Source organism: Anabrus simplex, chromosome 3 (assembly GCF_040414725.1).
Source record: "Anabrus simplex isolate iqAnaSimp1 chromosome 3, ASM4041472v1, whole genome shotgun sequence".
NCBI lineage: Eukaryota > Metazoa > Arthropoda > Insecta > Orthoptera > Tettigoniidae > Anabrus > Anabrus simplex.
Window position 1 is genome coordinate 133590526 of NC_090267.1, and position 16317 is coordinate 133606842.

Genomic DNA, 16317 nt, shown 5'->3' on the forward strand with positions numbered 1-16317 from the left:
TTTCTATATCCTGAACCTGCTTACTGTCCACTGTTCGAAATTTCTCACTAATCATATCCCTGTATTTCTGTCTAATTTCCTCATCCTGGAGATTTTCTACCCTTATTCGTTTGCAGACAGATTTCACTTTCTCTACCCTAGGCCTAGAGATACTTAGTTCACTACAGATCAGATAGTGGTCTGTATCATCGAGAAATATCTTGGAAAACTCGTACATTCCTAACAGATTTCCTGAATTCAAAGTCGGTTAAGATATAGTTTATTATGGATCTGGTACCCCTAGCCTCCTATGTGTAGCGGTGAATAGCCTTATGCTTGAAGAATGTATTCGTAACTGCTAAACCCATTCTAGCACAGAAGTCCAGCAAACGCTTTCCATTTCCATTAGCTTCCATATCTTCCCCACATTTACCAATCACCCTTTCGTATCCTTCAGTTCTAGTTCCAACCCTCGCATTGAAATTGCCCATTAGCACTATTCTATCCTTGCTGTTGACCCTGACCATGATGTACCTCAGTGCTTCATAAAACTTGTCAACTCATCCTCATCTGCACCCTCATATGGTGAATACACGGAGGCAATTCTGGTCCTAATTCCTCCAACTGACAAATCTACCCACATCATTCGCTCATTTACATGCCTAACAGAAACTATGTTGTGTGCAATGGTATTCCTGATAAAGAGCCCTACCCCAGACTGCCCTTCCCTTTCTAACACCCGTCAAGTACACTTTAAAATCTCCTATCTCTTCCTCGTTATCTCCCCTTACCCGAATATCACTTACTCCTAGCACATCCAGATGCATCCTCTTTGCTGACTCAGCCAGTTCTACTTTCTTTCTTCCATAAGCCCCATTAATATTGATAGCTCCCCATCGAATTCCATTTCTTTCACCAAATTGTTTCCAAGGAGTCCCTCGCCTGTCAAATGGGAGTGGGTCTCCGTTACTCCCATATGTCCGAGACTTGCTTAAAATGTTCTGAGCTCAGTAAATTAATGAAGCAGGATGCTACCCTACTTATGAATGACAGGAAAAATATTTGCATGATATGATAGATCGTGGACACAACAATCATTAACTCTGCAGCATACATTTACACTTCTCACAGAATATACCAGGTTTTTCAACTTTCATTATCAAAACATTGAAAGAAATATCCCTACAATTACTACTGAATGAGATATCAAGGTCTGAGTTAACGTGTTGCTTTCCACAACTTGAAAAGTAGTATGATGGTCACTCGGCAGACTGTTGCTGTCTCTAAAATGCCTTTATATTACACTTATTTCAACACATTGTTTTATTAATTATTTATGGATGACAGTTAGCAAAAGTATGTGCCATGATATGATGGATCTTGGACACAACACTCATTAACTCGCAGCTCACACCCACACTTGTCACAGAAATTACCAGGTTTTTCAACTTCCATTATCAAAACATTGAAAGAAACATCCATACAATTTCCACTGTTTAAAAATACATCTTTGAATCAGATATCAAGGCCTGAATTAACATGTAGCCCTCCGTAACAAATCATTTGATGCTCAATAAGTGAACTGTTGTCTCTAAAATATCATTTTATGCTTGTTTGTGTGCACGATGTTGTTAATTTTTTTGACCATTAAAAAAAAAAATTAATTTTTTTTTTTACTCTAGTCAGTGGATATATTTTAAAATCTTAACTGTCATATATCGTGTCGTCCATCTCGTTCTATTAGGGGCCGATAACCTTCGATGTTAGGCCCCTTAAAACAGCAAGCATCATCATCAATTATTTTTGAGTAATTGTTACTAAAAATGTTTCCCAAAATGTGGCAGATCTTAGACACAGTACTAATGAACACTACCACACACACACTTATCACAGTAATTGCCAGTTTCTTCAACTTTCATTTTCAAAAGGATTCATCGCGGTGACTTCCGGTGTTCAAAAAGGCATTTTCAAAATCAGATATCAAGGTCTGAGAAAAAGTGTAGCCCTCCACAGCTTTAGCAAGTATGAATTTGTTTCATCATTCAGTCCTACTGTTGACAATTCTTTGTTCAATGTAATAAGTGTTTTACAATCAGCACATCCATAGACATTTCTTAATAAACAGTGCGGAATGTACCCTGCTGTGTAAAACAATACTGATGCACTATTGAAATCAATTTCTAAGTCCCTTGATGTAGTGATAGCCAAATTCAATTCAATAACTCATTCGTACGGTCATCTAGAGTTAAACACATACTTTTTAACTTATTAACCTTATCCCCTGATGTAGATGAGTTACTAAAGGCATTCAAATGACTCAGTAAACATTCAACTGTTGAGCATGTGATACACAGCAGACTAATCTCCTAAAATCCAGCTATATACAGTATTTTATAAGGTATCTTGCAACCATTTAAGCAAACTTGCAGACTTAAGTCATTGAAAATTGTAATAGATATCTCGACAGTCAGAATGTCTCTGGTTTGAAGGTTGTAAAACAAAACTTTATCGACATCAATTTCGATAGAAAATTAAGTATATTTAGGGTTGTTATCTTACCCAGTAAGTCCTCGTAATTTGATATCTTGTCTCCTTCAGACCTTATCTTGAAGCTTAGCTCGTCATTCTTCAAAATATCCTCTCTCCTTTCTTCTGGCGATTTTCGTTTGGCAGGTGTTGGTTGAGACATATATGACGGCTGCCCAAGAAATATAGTTAGCACAGCATCATCAGTTAATTTTGGCTTCACCCTAGGCATACTTAAAATGGAACCATCTGTTCATTTTGCAGTATCAACTCAAATTATCTGATTTTTGGAAAAATGTTTAATACAGACACAGGCATATTTACTGGGTTCAAAATTAGATCGGTGTATAGCATGAAACCATTTAGCTCGCTTCTCCTTATTGCTAGGAAATGCAAATGTTGAGATAGCCACCTCCTTATTAGAACGGTAATTGGATATACATCCAAGCACACTACACGTTCGCCCCATTTTGCAAAGAGGAGCACACACTACACTAACACTTTATTATTATAATAATCATAATTAAATGATAAACTTTAGAGTACTGTAGACAGTTCATAATAGCTCAGTGGGTTCACCTAACCTATCACATAACCTAGCAATACGTCCTAACATCAGGCTGCTCATATTAGAGTGCTATAGTATTTAACACATACTGTTGCTGAAAATACATCCTTTACTGATGCGTTTTCATACAGTTATCACTTTTAAACACGAACGAACACCTCTAATAACATTGAAATAACAATGTGCTACGAAACCACCATGTAAACAAGACTCGTGCCTCCATATCGCTGCACTAAAAGACCGACGTCATCACTATGGAACTGTCATGTGTAGCAGGCCTGAACTTCAAGTTGACCGTGACGGAACTCATGGGGAGGAGGACAATGCTGATATTGAAATTATGCTCAAGTGGAAAGGATGATAAATAAACTCCATTATCATAAAACACTAAGAATAGATAAAATTAAGCATGAAATTGTGAAATGTAATGGGAAGGCAGTCAAAGTACATAATAAGATTAGCATAGAATGTTAGTAAGGTACCTTCTGATTTGTCAATAATTGCACCCATCTATAAGCAAGAGAACAGGAAAGATTGCAACAACTATCAAGATATTTCATTGATCAGTATACCCGTGTAAGTGTTCACCGGCATTTTGGAAGGGAGGGTGCGATCATTCATTGAGAGTATATTGTATGAAAGCTAGTGTGGTTTCAGATCATAGAGAGTCTGTCACAATCAGATCCGCCAGGTAATTGAAAAATGTTATGAGAGGAATAGACAGTTGTGTTTAATTGATCTGGAGCATGCACAAAGATTCAATTTGTGTATGAGAATTTTATTAATGGCGCCACCTGTTCAGTACCTATTGTGTTGGCAGCAACAACATCAAGAGCTGGAAGACAGGGCATTTGACAAATTCAGAGAAAATTATTCAAAGTTTCCCATTTTTCAATATGCCATTTAGTTCCGAATCAGCGAAATTGAATACATTGCCACAGAAAACTTGTCAGGGTTCTAAAAGTGCAATATGTTCAGTCATATCACAACCAGCATTCATCACAACAGCATGCCAGAATTTTATTAGAGTGACATCCTTTACAATGTGTCATTCTATTTGGAAGGAAGAAATCACTAGAACATTCTCTATTTTACAAATCAGTAAAGTAACGTCCGTAAAGAATGGACAGTAATTTTATTGCTAAATCAATGTGTAGTTTTAATGTCTTGTGTCCAGCTCCATGGCTAAATGGTTAGCGTGCTGGCCTTTGGTCCGGAGTGTCCCAGGTTTGATTCCCGGCCGGGTTGGTGATTTTAACCTTCATTGGTTAATTCCAATGGCTCGAAGGCTGGGTGTGTGTGCCGTCTTCAGCATTAGAATTCATCGAAGGTAGGGCCCCATTCTCATAGACGCGCAGGTCGCCTATACGGCGTCAACTCGAAAGACCTGCACCCGGCCTCTTCAGAGGCCACACGCCATTATTATATGTTTTGTATATGTATCTTTGTAATGACTTTTCACTTTTTTAAATGTATAGATCAATTTTGATTACAACTGAAGATGGCCACATATGATAGGCCGAAACATGTCGTAATGTTGTAAGGAACTTTTATTAATCAACACGATAAGTGTTGAACAAGTGGACCTATTAATAAAATTCTTTTATAAGAATTTAATCTCTGTACATTATATTGTCAAGTACGGAACCAATATGAAATTCATAAGTTGCGATCTGGAGAAGGCATGTTGACAGAGTATTGAGGGAAAGGATGTTAGCTGTTCTGAGAGATTATGGGATTAAGGGTAGTGTTCCGGCCTAGCTATGGCTAGACCACCTAGTTGCTCGCTACCACTTCCTAGGACAGATAGCAGCACCCTTCAGCTACCAGCAGGAAGTGGTGTGGATGGAAGGGGATGAGAGACTTATGCTTGGGTGCCTCGAGCGAGAGGACACGAGAACATGTGACTGACTATTACCGAGGGCATCAGCCCATTAGTACTCAGTATTATGTATTAATAATGTGTTATAAGTCTCGTAAGTGTAATAAATGTTGTTATTTAAATTAAGTGAGTGATTTACGTTCAAACCATGGTCCAATTACCGGGCCGGATTATCTACACCACGAGGACCTCGTGAAAGCAGCGTGGCGTGTAGTATGGACGACTAGTTTCTACAGTAACATGGAAATACTTGGAAGTTCACTTTAATGACATCATCTGGCAGTCCCAGGTTCGATGTTCCAGCACCAGAGGTAAACTAAACTGAAGGCAGGTCAGTACTATTCATTTAAGGCTCCCCTTTTCTCCTTGTTATTGTCTTACCCCCTCCATCAGGAATCCTCAACAAGGCAAAAGCTTGTTAAGCAGAGGTCGCGATTTAAAGCGCAACTTACCCACTCGGAAACTTTCGTTGAGAATTTCATCGCTCAACAACATTCGAATTCGCATGAAATTAAACTGCGATACGAAGACATGAGTGCATTAATGTCGAAGTTTGATGACGTGCAGTCAGAATTAGAATTAGGAGACGCTGAAAACGAGCAAGCTCATGATCAGGCGCGTGCCGAATTCGAAACCAAATACTACAAGGTAAAGGGCGAAATGAGTAAAATAATAGCGAACCTTGAAGAGTCATCACGCGACACGGTAGATTCAGGAAAAACTCAGGTCAGCAGTGTCGCGAGTTTAAAGTTACCGGCTATTAACATTCCACATTTCGATGGAAAATACGAAAACTGGCTCTCATTCTCAGACAGTTTTCAAGTTATGATTCATAACAACAATAATCTGCCAAGTGTCCAGAAATTTCACTACTTAGCATCTGTTCTCAAGGGCCCAGCCAGCCAGTTAATTCAAAATTTACCCATCACAGAGGCAAATTATGAGGTAGCGTGGAAAATGTTGAAGGACAGATTTGAGAACAAGAAACTAATAGCAGCTACTCATGTTAAGGCACTCTTAACTTTAAAATCAGTCTCCAGTGAAACAGCCACAGAACTGTTAAGGTACTCTAACACTTTTAATAGTCATTTGAATGCGCTCAGGGCCCTAGAACTTAACATTCCACTGCATGAAGTTATTTTGACTCAACTGTATGCTCAAGGACCTGATGCTTGTACTAGACGAGACTGGGAATTATCACAAGCAGACACTCGGGTTCCATCACTTGATGACTTGCTGTCATTTGTTGAGCATAAACGGCAAGCTCTGGAGAACTTCCCTAGCTCACAGCACACTGCACCATCGCACAGACAACAAGCTGACAGAAATAAGCCTAAACCTCAAGGGGATACTCAACCACGTTACACTTACACCACTACCAGTCTCATAAAGTGTCCCTGCTGTCATGGTAATCACCCGATATTTAAATGTGAAGGGTTTGCAGCTCTGAGTGTGGAAGATAGACAAAGAAGGGTTAAAGAAATGGACTTATGTTTTAACTGTTTGCGTACACAGCATTCTGCCAAACAGTGCAAATCACGTGGTTGTAAATTATGTAGTAGGAAGCATCACACCTCATTACATAATCCATCAGGTAGAGAGGGAGGTACAGCCCATCAAACTGCATCCAACTCCCCTCACACATACTGCAATACAAGAGACCCTGTAGGGGTTCTGCTGTCCACTTCCATGGTCAAGGTACTAGATTCTAGGGGGCAAATGCAGGTCTGCCGGGCACTTCTTGACAGTGGCAGCCAGGTTAATCTTTGCACTGAAGGTCTAGCACAGCGATTAGGCCTTAAGAAAATGAAGAATCCCATACCAATCAGCGGCATAAATGATTCCATTTCTCAATCAAGGTACAGTGTTCAGTTAGAATTGCAATCCACTGTAAGTAACTTCACTGTGAGTATGACTTGCTCTGTCTTTCCACGTATCACAGGTAACATGCCCAGTAGTTACATTCAGCATGAGCATTGGAACTTGCCCACTGATTTGAAGCTCGCTGACCCCAAGTTCTTCCAGCCAGGTGACACTGAATTGTTAATAGGCGCAGAACATTTCTTTTCATTACTGAAACCTGGGTGCAGAACTCGATCACCAGATTATCCTATCCTTCAAGACACTGAACTAGGATGGATTATTGCTGGACACTACCATCGTAGGGAAAAGAAAAATCCTACTCTAACTACATGTTTCTTGAAGTCAGAGGACAGGTTAGTCACGCAACTACAACGGTTCTGGGAAATAGAAGAGCTTACGTCACGAGTCATGACAAGAGAAGAGAGAGCTACCGAAAAACACTTTACAGAGAATACTACTAGGGATGCTACAGGTAGATTCATAGTTCGCTTACCCCTCAAGCAGAAACCTGAGGTTCTGGGAAACTCCTTCAATCATGCCATGTCAAGACTAACTCAATTAGAACGGCGTTTCAGCAGGCAGCCCTCACTTAAGCACGAGTACTCTAACTTTCTTCACGAGTATGAGGCGATGGGGCATATGGTTAAGGTGGATACATCTACTCAGTCAGGGAATAAAGGTGGAAGCTATTATCTACCCCATCATCCAGTTTTTAAGCTTAGTAGCTCGACTACCAAAATTAGGGTTATATTTGATGCATCTTCTAAAACTTCTAATAATATTTCATTGAATGATATATTAATGGTTGGAATGACAATACAACAGGATCTTTACTCTATCATTCTAAGATTCAGAATGCATACCTTTGCCTGCACCGCAGATATTGCTAAAATGTATCGGCAAGTCATGGTTCATGCAGATGATAGGAAACTTCAGCGGATTATCTGGAGGGAATCACCTAGGGACCCACCCTCTCACTATGAACTGACAACTGTAACATATGGTACAGCATCAGCACCCTTCCTAGCTACCAGATGCCTGCAGCAACTTCCTGAAGATGAAGAATCGAGGTTCCCCAGAGTAGCACAAGTTGTTCGCAGAGATTTTTATGTTGACGATTTATTAAGCGGCTGTGACGATATCCAGGATGCTCTTCAGTTGCAGTCTGAAATTATTAATTTACTAGAGAGTGGAGGATTTCACCTCAGGAAATGGTGTTCAAACCACCCAGCATTACTAGAAGCAGTTTCAGAAGAGGACAGGGAAACCCTGCTGCCTTTAAGTCTTGATGAAGAGCTGCAGATGGCCTTGCACTCTTGTATCAAAATTGCACAACAAGTGTGTTACGCTCAAGAGATAGCCAGTCTCAACTCTAAGAGTTGCATTTCAAGGAAGAGTAAAATTGCTGATTTACATCCTTTCTTAGATGATAAGGGAATGCTAAGGGTAGGAGGAAGACTAGTAAATTCAAAACTACCTTATGACACTAAGCACCAGCTTATCCTTCCTCCCCAGCATGCTCTCACAAACCTTGTTGTGATGGCAGAACACATTAAGCTTTTACATGCAGGTGCTCAATTAGTAATTGCATCATTAAGAGAGAGATTCTGGATTCCCACGGCTAGGGCAGTTATTCGAAGAGTCATCCACAAGTGCCTGACCTGTTTTAGATTCAAGGTGTCAACAGCTGAACAGCTGATGGGACAGCTCCCTGTTACCAGAGTGCAACAGAGTCGCCCATTTCTTAATGTAGGAACTGATTATGCTGGTCCTTTCTTCGTCAAGAGGGGAAATGTGAGAAGCAAACAGACAACGAAGAGCTACATTGCATTGTTCATCTGTCTGGCTACCAAGGCTCTTCACCTGGAGGTGGTGAGTGACCTCTCTACTGATGCCTTTATGGCAGCCCTGAGGAGATTCATAGCTCGACGTGGGAAATGCTCCATCATCTATAGTGATAATGGGACTAACTTCATTGGTGCCAATAGAAGAATGCAGGATCTCCAAAAACTATTCCTTTCAACCAGCTTTTGTGAAGAGATAAGGAATTCATTAGCGATGGAAGGCATCACGTGGCACTTTATACCTCCCAGCTCTCCACACTTTGGCGGACTGTGGGAAGCAGCTGTCAAGTCCATGAAGTACCACTTGAGAAGAGTTGCGGGTAATGCGCTACTGACATTTGAGGAGCTATGTACCCTTACTGCACAGATAGAAGCCTGTCTTAATTCTCGCCCCCTATCTGCCTTATCTAATGACCCCAGTGACCTTAATTATTTATCACCTGCTCATTTCCTAATTGGTGCCCCCCTTACAACCATCCCTGAGCCTGACATTACTGACCTGCCCATCAACAGATTGTCTCGATGGCAGCGTATCCAGTCAATGCAGCAGCAGTTGTGGAAGAGGTGGTCTGCCGATTACTTGAACTCACTGCAGCATAGGAAAAAATGGACCTGTCCCAAGGAGAACCTAGCTACTGGAACAGTTATTCTTCTGAAGGAGGACAATCTTCCTCCTCTCTGTTGGAAGTTGGCTGTGGTGGAGACTGTTCACCCTGGGAAGGATGGACTTGCACGAGTGGCTACCATCAGAACAACCAGTGGTTTTTTTAAACGACCTGTTAACAAGTTAATTCCATTACCTATTGAGAACTAAACAGGATCGTTGTGGCTAAAACATAATGTGTTTCATGTGAATATTTTTTCTTGTTCATTTCAGAGTGTAATTATGGTGTTGTGTGTGTGATGTGACACAATCTGACAGTTCGTGCAATACTCCTCCCTCACATAATATGTTAGATGACGACAGAACTCTACTTCCCTTCTCTCCAGAGTATTGCACGTACTGTCAGACTGTGTCACATCGCTACTACACTAGGTCGCGCTCGAAGACAGACCCTCTGGACAGCGCAGAATTAACATCTTTTCCAAATAAGAACGAGAGGAAAGATATCCTGATCAGATGACCGCCATTTTATAACAGAGGAGTTACCAAAGGACTTTTACCAAACAGTCAACACGGCAATTTTTTTCATCATAACCTAAGAGTATCACTTGTGCTTATTGTCCTAAAGTTTTTTCATCTTAGTTTTTTCTTTATACGGCTGAAGATGACCACTAAGTGGTCCAAACATGTTCTGTAAGTGTTAATATATATTCAATTTTGCCTGAGGCAAAAAATAAAGTATTGATTAGGTGGTTCTTCATATTAACTTCTTGATCTCTACAATAAGATGATCCATCCGGAAAATATTCCTGTTTTCTATAAAATGTTACTTTTTACTAAGCGTCAGGTACAACCGGCTGCCGGTATAAGCACATCTCATTTGCTGGCTTCGGTCGACTTCAGCGGCTAGCGATGTATAATGAAGACGCGTGCGTTGAAGGTCAACGAGTTTATTGCACCGTGGTAGGGCCATTCCACCCTTGCGTTTTTCACGCACATGCCTCACAATTTCATCTTTGCCTTCTTTAAAGCATCCTTGTGGCGGGCCACTGAAGGCATTTAAAAACAAAAATTATGCCTTTTTAAACTATCTTTGTCTTCATGCTAACGCGGAACATTGACTTTAGTTATACCGTATTTTCTTGTGGCTGCACAATTAATCTTTATTTCCGCGTGTTTAATGTCCATTAACTTAAAATTGGCATCATAATATCGATGACCGGGTGAGTTGACCATACGGTTAGGGGGGCGCAGCTGTGAACTTGCATCCGGGAGATTGTCAGTGTCACTGTCGGCAGCCCTGAAGATGGTTTACTGTGCTTTTCCCATTTTTACACCAGGCAAATGCTGGGACTGTACCTTAATTAAAGCCACAGCCGCTTCCTTCCCACACCTAGCCCTTTCCTAACCCTTCGTCACCGTAAGACCTATCTGTGTTGGTGCGAATCAAAGCAAATTACAAAAAAAAGTATATCGACGAGAACCTGTTGAAAATTTGCCAACAATACCTGTTCCACATGTCTTTACAATACGACAGTCCATCACGAAAATATTCTGCTGTCTGTAAAATTGTTAATTTTACTGTCAGGTATAGTAGATGCCTTATAACTCTGCCACTGAGTAGCCATGGCCTTTCTAAGAATTCAAAGACTCGCATGTTTTGATGCCATTCTGCAGATTTGATAAACTTTTTTGTAGAGGCTAATACAGGGACATTGAAAGAATCTATTCAGGGGATTGTCAGTCGCCCACGCTGCGAGTCTATCTCCCGCCAAGTAGAATGCTCTCTTCACTATTTCCCGAGAACCAGTGACCATACACAGAGGCACTGTACAACCGGTTGTTGCAGCTAGTGATATAGCCTATAAGCCTAATAAAGACACGGACGTTGAAGGTCGAGTTTTATGCACGTGCGGGGGATGAAGGGATGCAGCATGGTTACCTTTGTAGCTGCCAGTGGTGTTTATTATTGTTAGGTTGCGGTTGCAAGGCGAACCTTGATTTTTCACATGAGATTCTGGGGGAAAAAGGCGTCATCTTGGATTCGCAGAAATACAGTATTTTCTAATTGTATTTAAACTGTATTAGTTTCGATGGAATGAAGAACCTCACAGTTGACTCTGGACACTGTTTAGTTGGATTCAGAGGGCAGTGGCATGGGAGTAGTCTTAGTTGCTGGAAGTTACTTTATCCCCTCCATGGTATTGTGGGCCCTGTTGGAGTCGTTCATGTTTATTACAGTTCATTCAATGGCATCTACTAGCTGATATGTGTTCCATGTTATTCTTTTCTTCCATCTCAATGACATGGTTTACAGACATTTCCCAACATTGAACAGTCACTAGTTTGATTCCTCCCAGTAAAAGTTTTTTTTTACTTCCATAAGGGTGAAAGTTTTGTTATATGCCATATGGCCCTTTACTGTCCTTGCTCTATAACTCTGCCACTACGTGACCGTTGCATTTCTAAGAATGTGAACGGTCTAATTGCTGTCAGCGCTTTTGTTTTTCATATGATATTATTTCTTAGTTACATACTAGATAAACTTTACATTCTTACTCTTTTTCAGTTGTAGGTGGTGTACTTCCCACCTAATTGAAAATTTTGGTATACTGTATCATAATAGCAAAATAAGGAACACAAGCATATATTTTGTAGAAATGCCACTGTTTAATCGCTCTTTGAAATATTGGCATCATGCTGAGTAGGGTAGGTAGGTCACTGATTGAGATATTCAGAATAGAGATTGAAACCAGAAGAATAGTTCTGTAATGTAAGGTTTTCTCAATCATGATCGTTCATCATATCATTCATATGATATTCTTCCAGATTGTGGGGTTCGGGAATAGGAATAGAAACGTTGACAGCAACTAGACCTTTCACTTTCTTAGAAATGCAGTGGTCATGCAGTGACAGAGATATAATGCAAGGTTAGTACTTGGTTGACTCCACACACTTTCAGTGGGGTTCAAAGCACAGTGGAATGGGAGTATTCTTAAAACTTACCTTCCCGATTGTAGTGCGATATCATTTACCCGATACGTGTCGCATGCGGTTTCCGTATCATATGTTTGGTAGAAGAGCATTGAAGGTTGAAGGCCAGCAGCACGTACACCATTTTTGTCAGTAAATGCAAGAACATGTTTTAAACATGCTGCAAAACCTTACATTTACGGTATTTATATTCATGATAGCACACACAACTAGTTAGGTGATAACTTTTTTTTTTTTACAACTTTACTTCTAGTAGCTACATGATGCGTCGAGAAAGACAGCAGTTATTAGTATTAAAAGGTAAAATTTCATAAAATGTAAGCAACATTTAATATCAGATTCTATCTGGAAAAAAAAAAAAAAAAAAAAAAAAAAATGTCAATACTTGGACAGCATGAGGAATCTGTAAATTCAGTTATTTATGTTTTCATCTATTGTAAGGTATGGGGCATTGCCCAAAATATTTTAGCTTACTGTAAACTTGCTTGGCATTCATTTTTTTCTCTTTAAAAAGAAAAAACGAGAGTAGGTGTGACCATCATCATCAATATCCCACTCCAGTCGCCTGGGTGTGGTTAGTAGGTGTGTTATTGTGTGTAAATACAGTACGCTGATGGACTGTTAAATTTTAAGTCATAATTAAATCATTGAATGTCTGTAGAGTTTTCAGAAGATTGAGACCATAGTAGTAGTTGTGTAATGTAATAGTTTTCTCAGTCTTGATCATTCATCAAAGGCAGTATATAAGCAGTAAATTGGTGAAAAAAGGACACCTCAACAAGAACACAAAAAACATGCATTCATACCAAGCCTTTCTTCCTCTTGCATTGGTGAAGATAAATTATCATCATCAATTGCATACAAGATAAACGTTACTGTTCTTACTCTTTTTCGATTATCCATTTGTTTAATAATTTTGAATTCCCTTAATGATGAAAATTTCATCTTGGATTTACCTTTGTTATTTAATATTTCTTTATAGGGTGTCATTTTCATACAAATAAAAGAACTGGATTGATATTTAATATCCTTTTCATTTTTTCACTTTAATGCATTTCTGATATTCGTAATATTCATTTATAGGCAGCTTATCTATAACTACCCGGAACAGCTGTTTGCTGATGCTGGAGTAATGGCCATCGAGCATGCAGATTTTGATGGCATTGAACGCTTGGCTTTAGTTACTGGAGGAGAGATTGTCTCTACGTTTGACAGTCCTGAGCTTGTAAAACTAGGACATTGTGATCTTATTGAGCAGGTTAGTAGTTATTTCTACTAACTATACAGAACATTTCTCAGTGCTTTAGATTTAGGATTCTCTGACATTTATAGCTGGTGTACTTCTCACTTAATTGAAGGTTTTGGTATATCATAATAGTAAACTAAGGTAACACAAGCATAATTATATTTTGTAGAAATAATGTCACCAGAGGTGCCAACCTTTGAATTGGGTTATCAGTAATCCCACTTTTAACACCCCACCCCCATCAAAACGTTTGAGTCAGATCCAAAGCACCCCGTGTTTGCACTTTTCTACAGAAATCTATTCTAAATATTATGCAATAAAATTTGCTCATTACCTGTTAGTTCTGTGGTAAAAAGTTTTTTTTTTTCACCCAGCAGCTGCTTTTCAGTGTAGGTTTTCTTGAAACATACTTCCCCTGAGATGACATTTTCGTCTTCAGAACCATAAGCCATTCCACTGTAGATGTACTTAATGTAGCCCTGAATTCTGTCTTATTTTTCCTAACAACACTGAAAACTCTTTCTGAGGGAGAGTTACTGTGAGGTATGCTTAGTACTGCAAATACAACATTACTCAAGGTTTTATACTTAATTTGTCCCTTTTCATTTTTAAGCTCCGCAATGTTGCCCCAGTCCACATCAATGTTAGGTCCTTGTACAATATATTCAGGGAAAGTATCACACTGGTACACTGCAAATTCCTCTTCAAGTTGGTCATGTTCAATTCCCTTGACCAAACTTGGGAATCTTCGAACAAAATATTCAAGAGATGAATAGAAGAAAGTCATCATCATGGGGAAATTTCCTGATAATGAACTACAAGCTGCCATATTAAACTCCCTTACAGAATTATAAAACATCTCTTCATCACAGTCATTATCTTTCGAGTATGCCCTGGCTTTTGCTCCAATTACCAAGTCCTCGCTGACTTTCTGGTATTTTCTCTTCTTGAATTCAACACTCAAAAGGGAGGTAGATACTGACTGAAAAGAACATGGCTGAAAAAATCTGACCAATAGGTCAGTTAAAAGACCAGTAAGTTTCCTCCTAAGAAGATGTATGGCTGGATGGCTGGAGCATCTTGTTACAGAAATACATTCACTGAGTTAAAGACAGGAAGTGTACTCTGAAGAAGGTAGCAAAACAGTTTTGTGTGTGGGTCTTGTATGAAAGATTTTACAGTTTCAAACTGCTTGGTGCTCTCATTTATATGGTGGGTCTCACTACAAAACATGAGTGTCAAAGCTTCCCACTTTTCAAGAACTCTATTAATAGACTGAAGAAGCTAGAGCGAACAGGGACTGACATATTTCAAAATTTTGTGACCCTCTGTGCCACAAACAGCCTGATATACTTTCAACGTGTTTTGCCTTTTAGATCTCGTATCAAGATAGTAATATAACTGAACCAAAAAGTTCTCTACATTGACTGGTAATTGGGCTGCTGCATTTCGTGCACAGATATGTATGAGATGACATGAACAACCCGGGTTATAAACAGAAGAATGCCTGTCCTTCACAAATTTGGCAACACCTTTAATTGCCCCTATCATTGTGTATGCATTGTCAGATGAAAAAGAAATGCAATTTTCCCATGGAATGGCTAGACAAGACAATTCACTATTAATAAAAGAGAAAATTCCATCACCTGTATTGTCGTCGGTACTCTCTAACAATGGCAATAGAAGAGTTGGTGTTTGGCCTCTCTGAGCATTAAAGAAAGAGACAACTATAGAATAAAGTTCAACTGCATTTGAATCTGTACTACCATTAGTAACCAAAGAAAAAGGCGTTATTTGCAAAAGTTCACTAATTTCCTTTTTTGTCTCAGATGCCATGTATTGAACTAAAGCAGAGGTTTTATTTCTTGCACAACAATATTTCTGGGATATTTTAGAGTCAGGGAACATTGATCTAAATAAATTTCCAGCGTGGTCTAAAACTGATAACGGAATATTATGCTCCAAAAGAAATGATGTGAACAGCAATTCGGCATTTGTCACCGCATTTTCTTTACTTTTTACGAAGAACGATGAAACAGGCTGGTTTTGTAATTTTGATTCACCGTATGTGTGATGTTTCTTTGATTCTGTGTGTCTTCTGCAATCATCTCGTCCACCGTGAGCCACAGAGAAATCGCACAAACACGCACTGCAGAACACGTTTTCACTAACACATGAAGCAAGTAGGCATGGCCATTAGTTTGTGTAACCGTATTGATACTTCTGTAACACTGCTGTCTTCTTAGAAGAAGATGCAAATCGACAATTGCTCCACTTCATTTTACAAAACCAATCACTTCTTTTCGAATCGACTAGGATAATTAGAACTGAAATGTGCTAAATATATCACTTGTTCTACGCACACAACAGAGAGAGAGCTGAATGCGCGCACTGGAGAACAGCAGAACAAGGAGTAGAGCCTACTTCACGGCCGACTTGATGCATCATTGTAGCTAAGAGAGCAGCGTATATCTATCTAGCTGGCCGTGATTTCACAACGCTCGCGGGAAACAGAAGGAAGTGACTGCCAAATATGCTTAGTTGCCAACTTACAAACATTGAAACGAGGAGGGTTGACCAGTAATTCTCTAAGGGATTGAACATGTTTTACTTCTTTTTTTTATATATAAATTAATTTTTAATGTGACAATGTTGCTTTTCCGTAATAATTTCCCCTTTGACTGTAATGCAGTAATCGAGTCGTGAAATCCGTAATCATTATGGACAATCCGTAATAGTTGGCACCTCTTGTCACTGTTAAATCACTCTTAGAAATATTCAAAATAATAATTGCCTTTAGTCCTCTTCCTC

General features: G+C 39.5%; 1 protein-coding gene across 1 annotated transcript in view; it reads left to right on the top strand.

The window, feature by feature from the left end:
- The window catches only part of CCT2 (chaperonin containing TCP1 subunit 2), a 181603-nt gene that overhangs the window by 115428 nt on the left and 49858 nt on the right, over positions 1-16317 (top strand). Inside the window, exon 6 of the mRNA XM_067142714.2 lies at positions 13344-13518. Within this exon, the coding sequence (XP_066998815.1) occupies positions 13344-13518 (175 nt within the window). The remainder of the gene's footprint in view (positions 1-13343; positions 13519-16317) is intronic.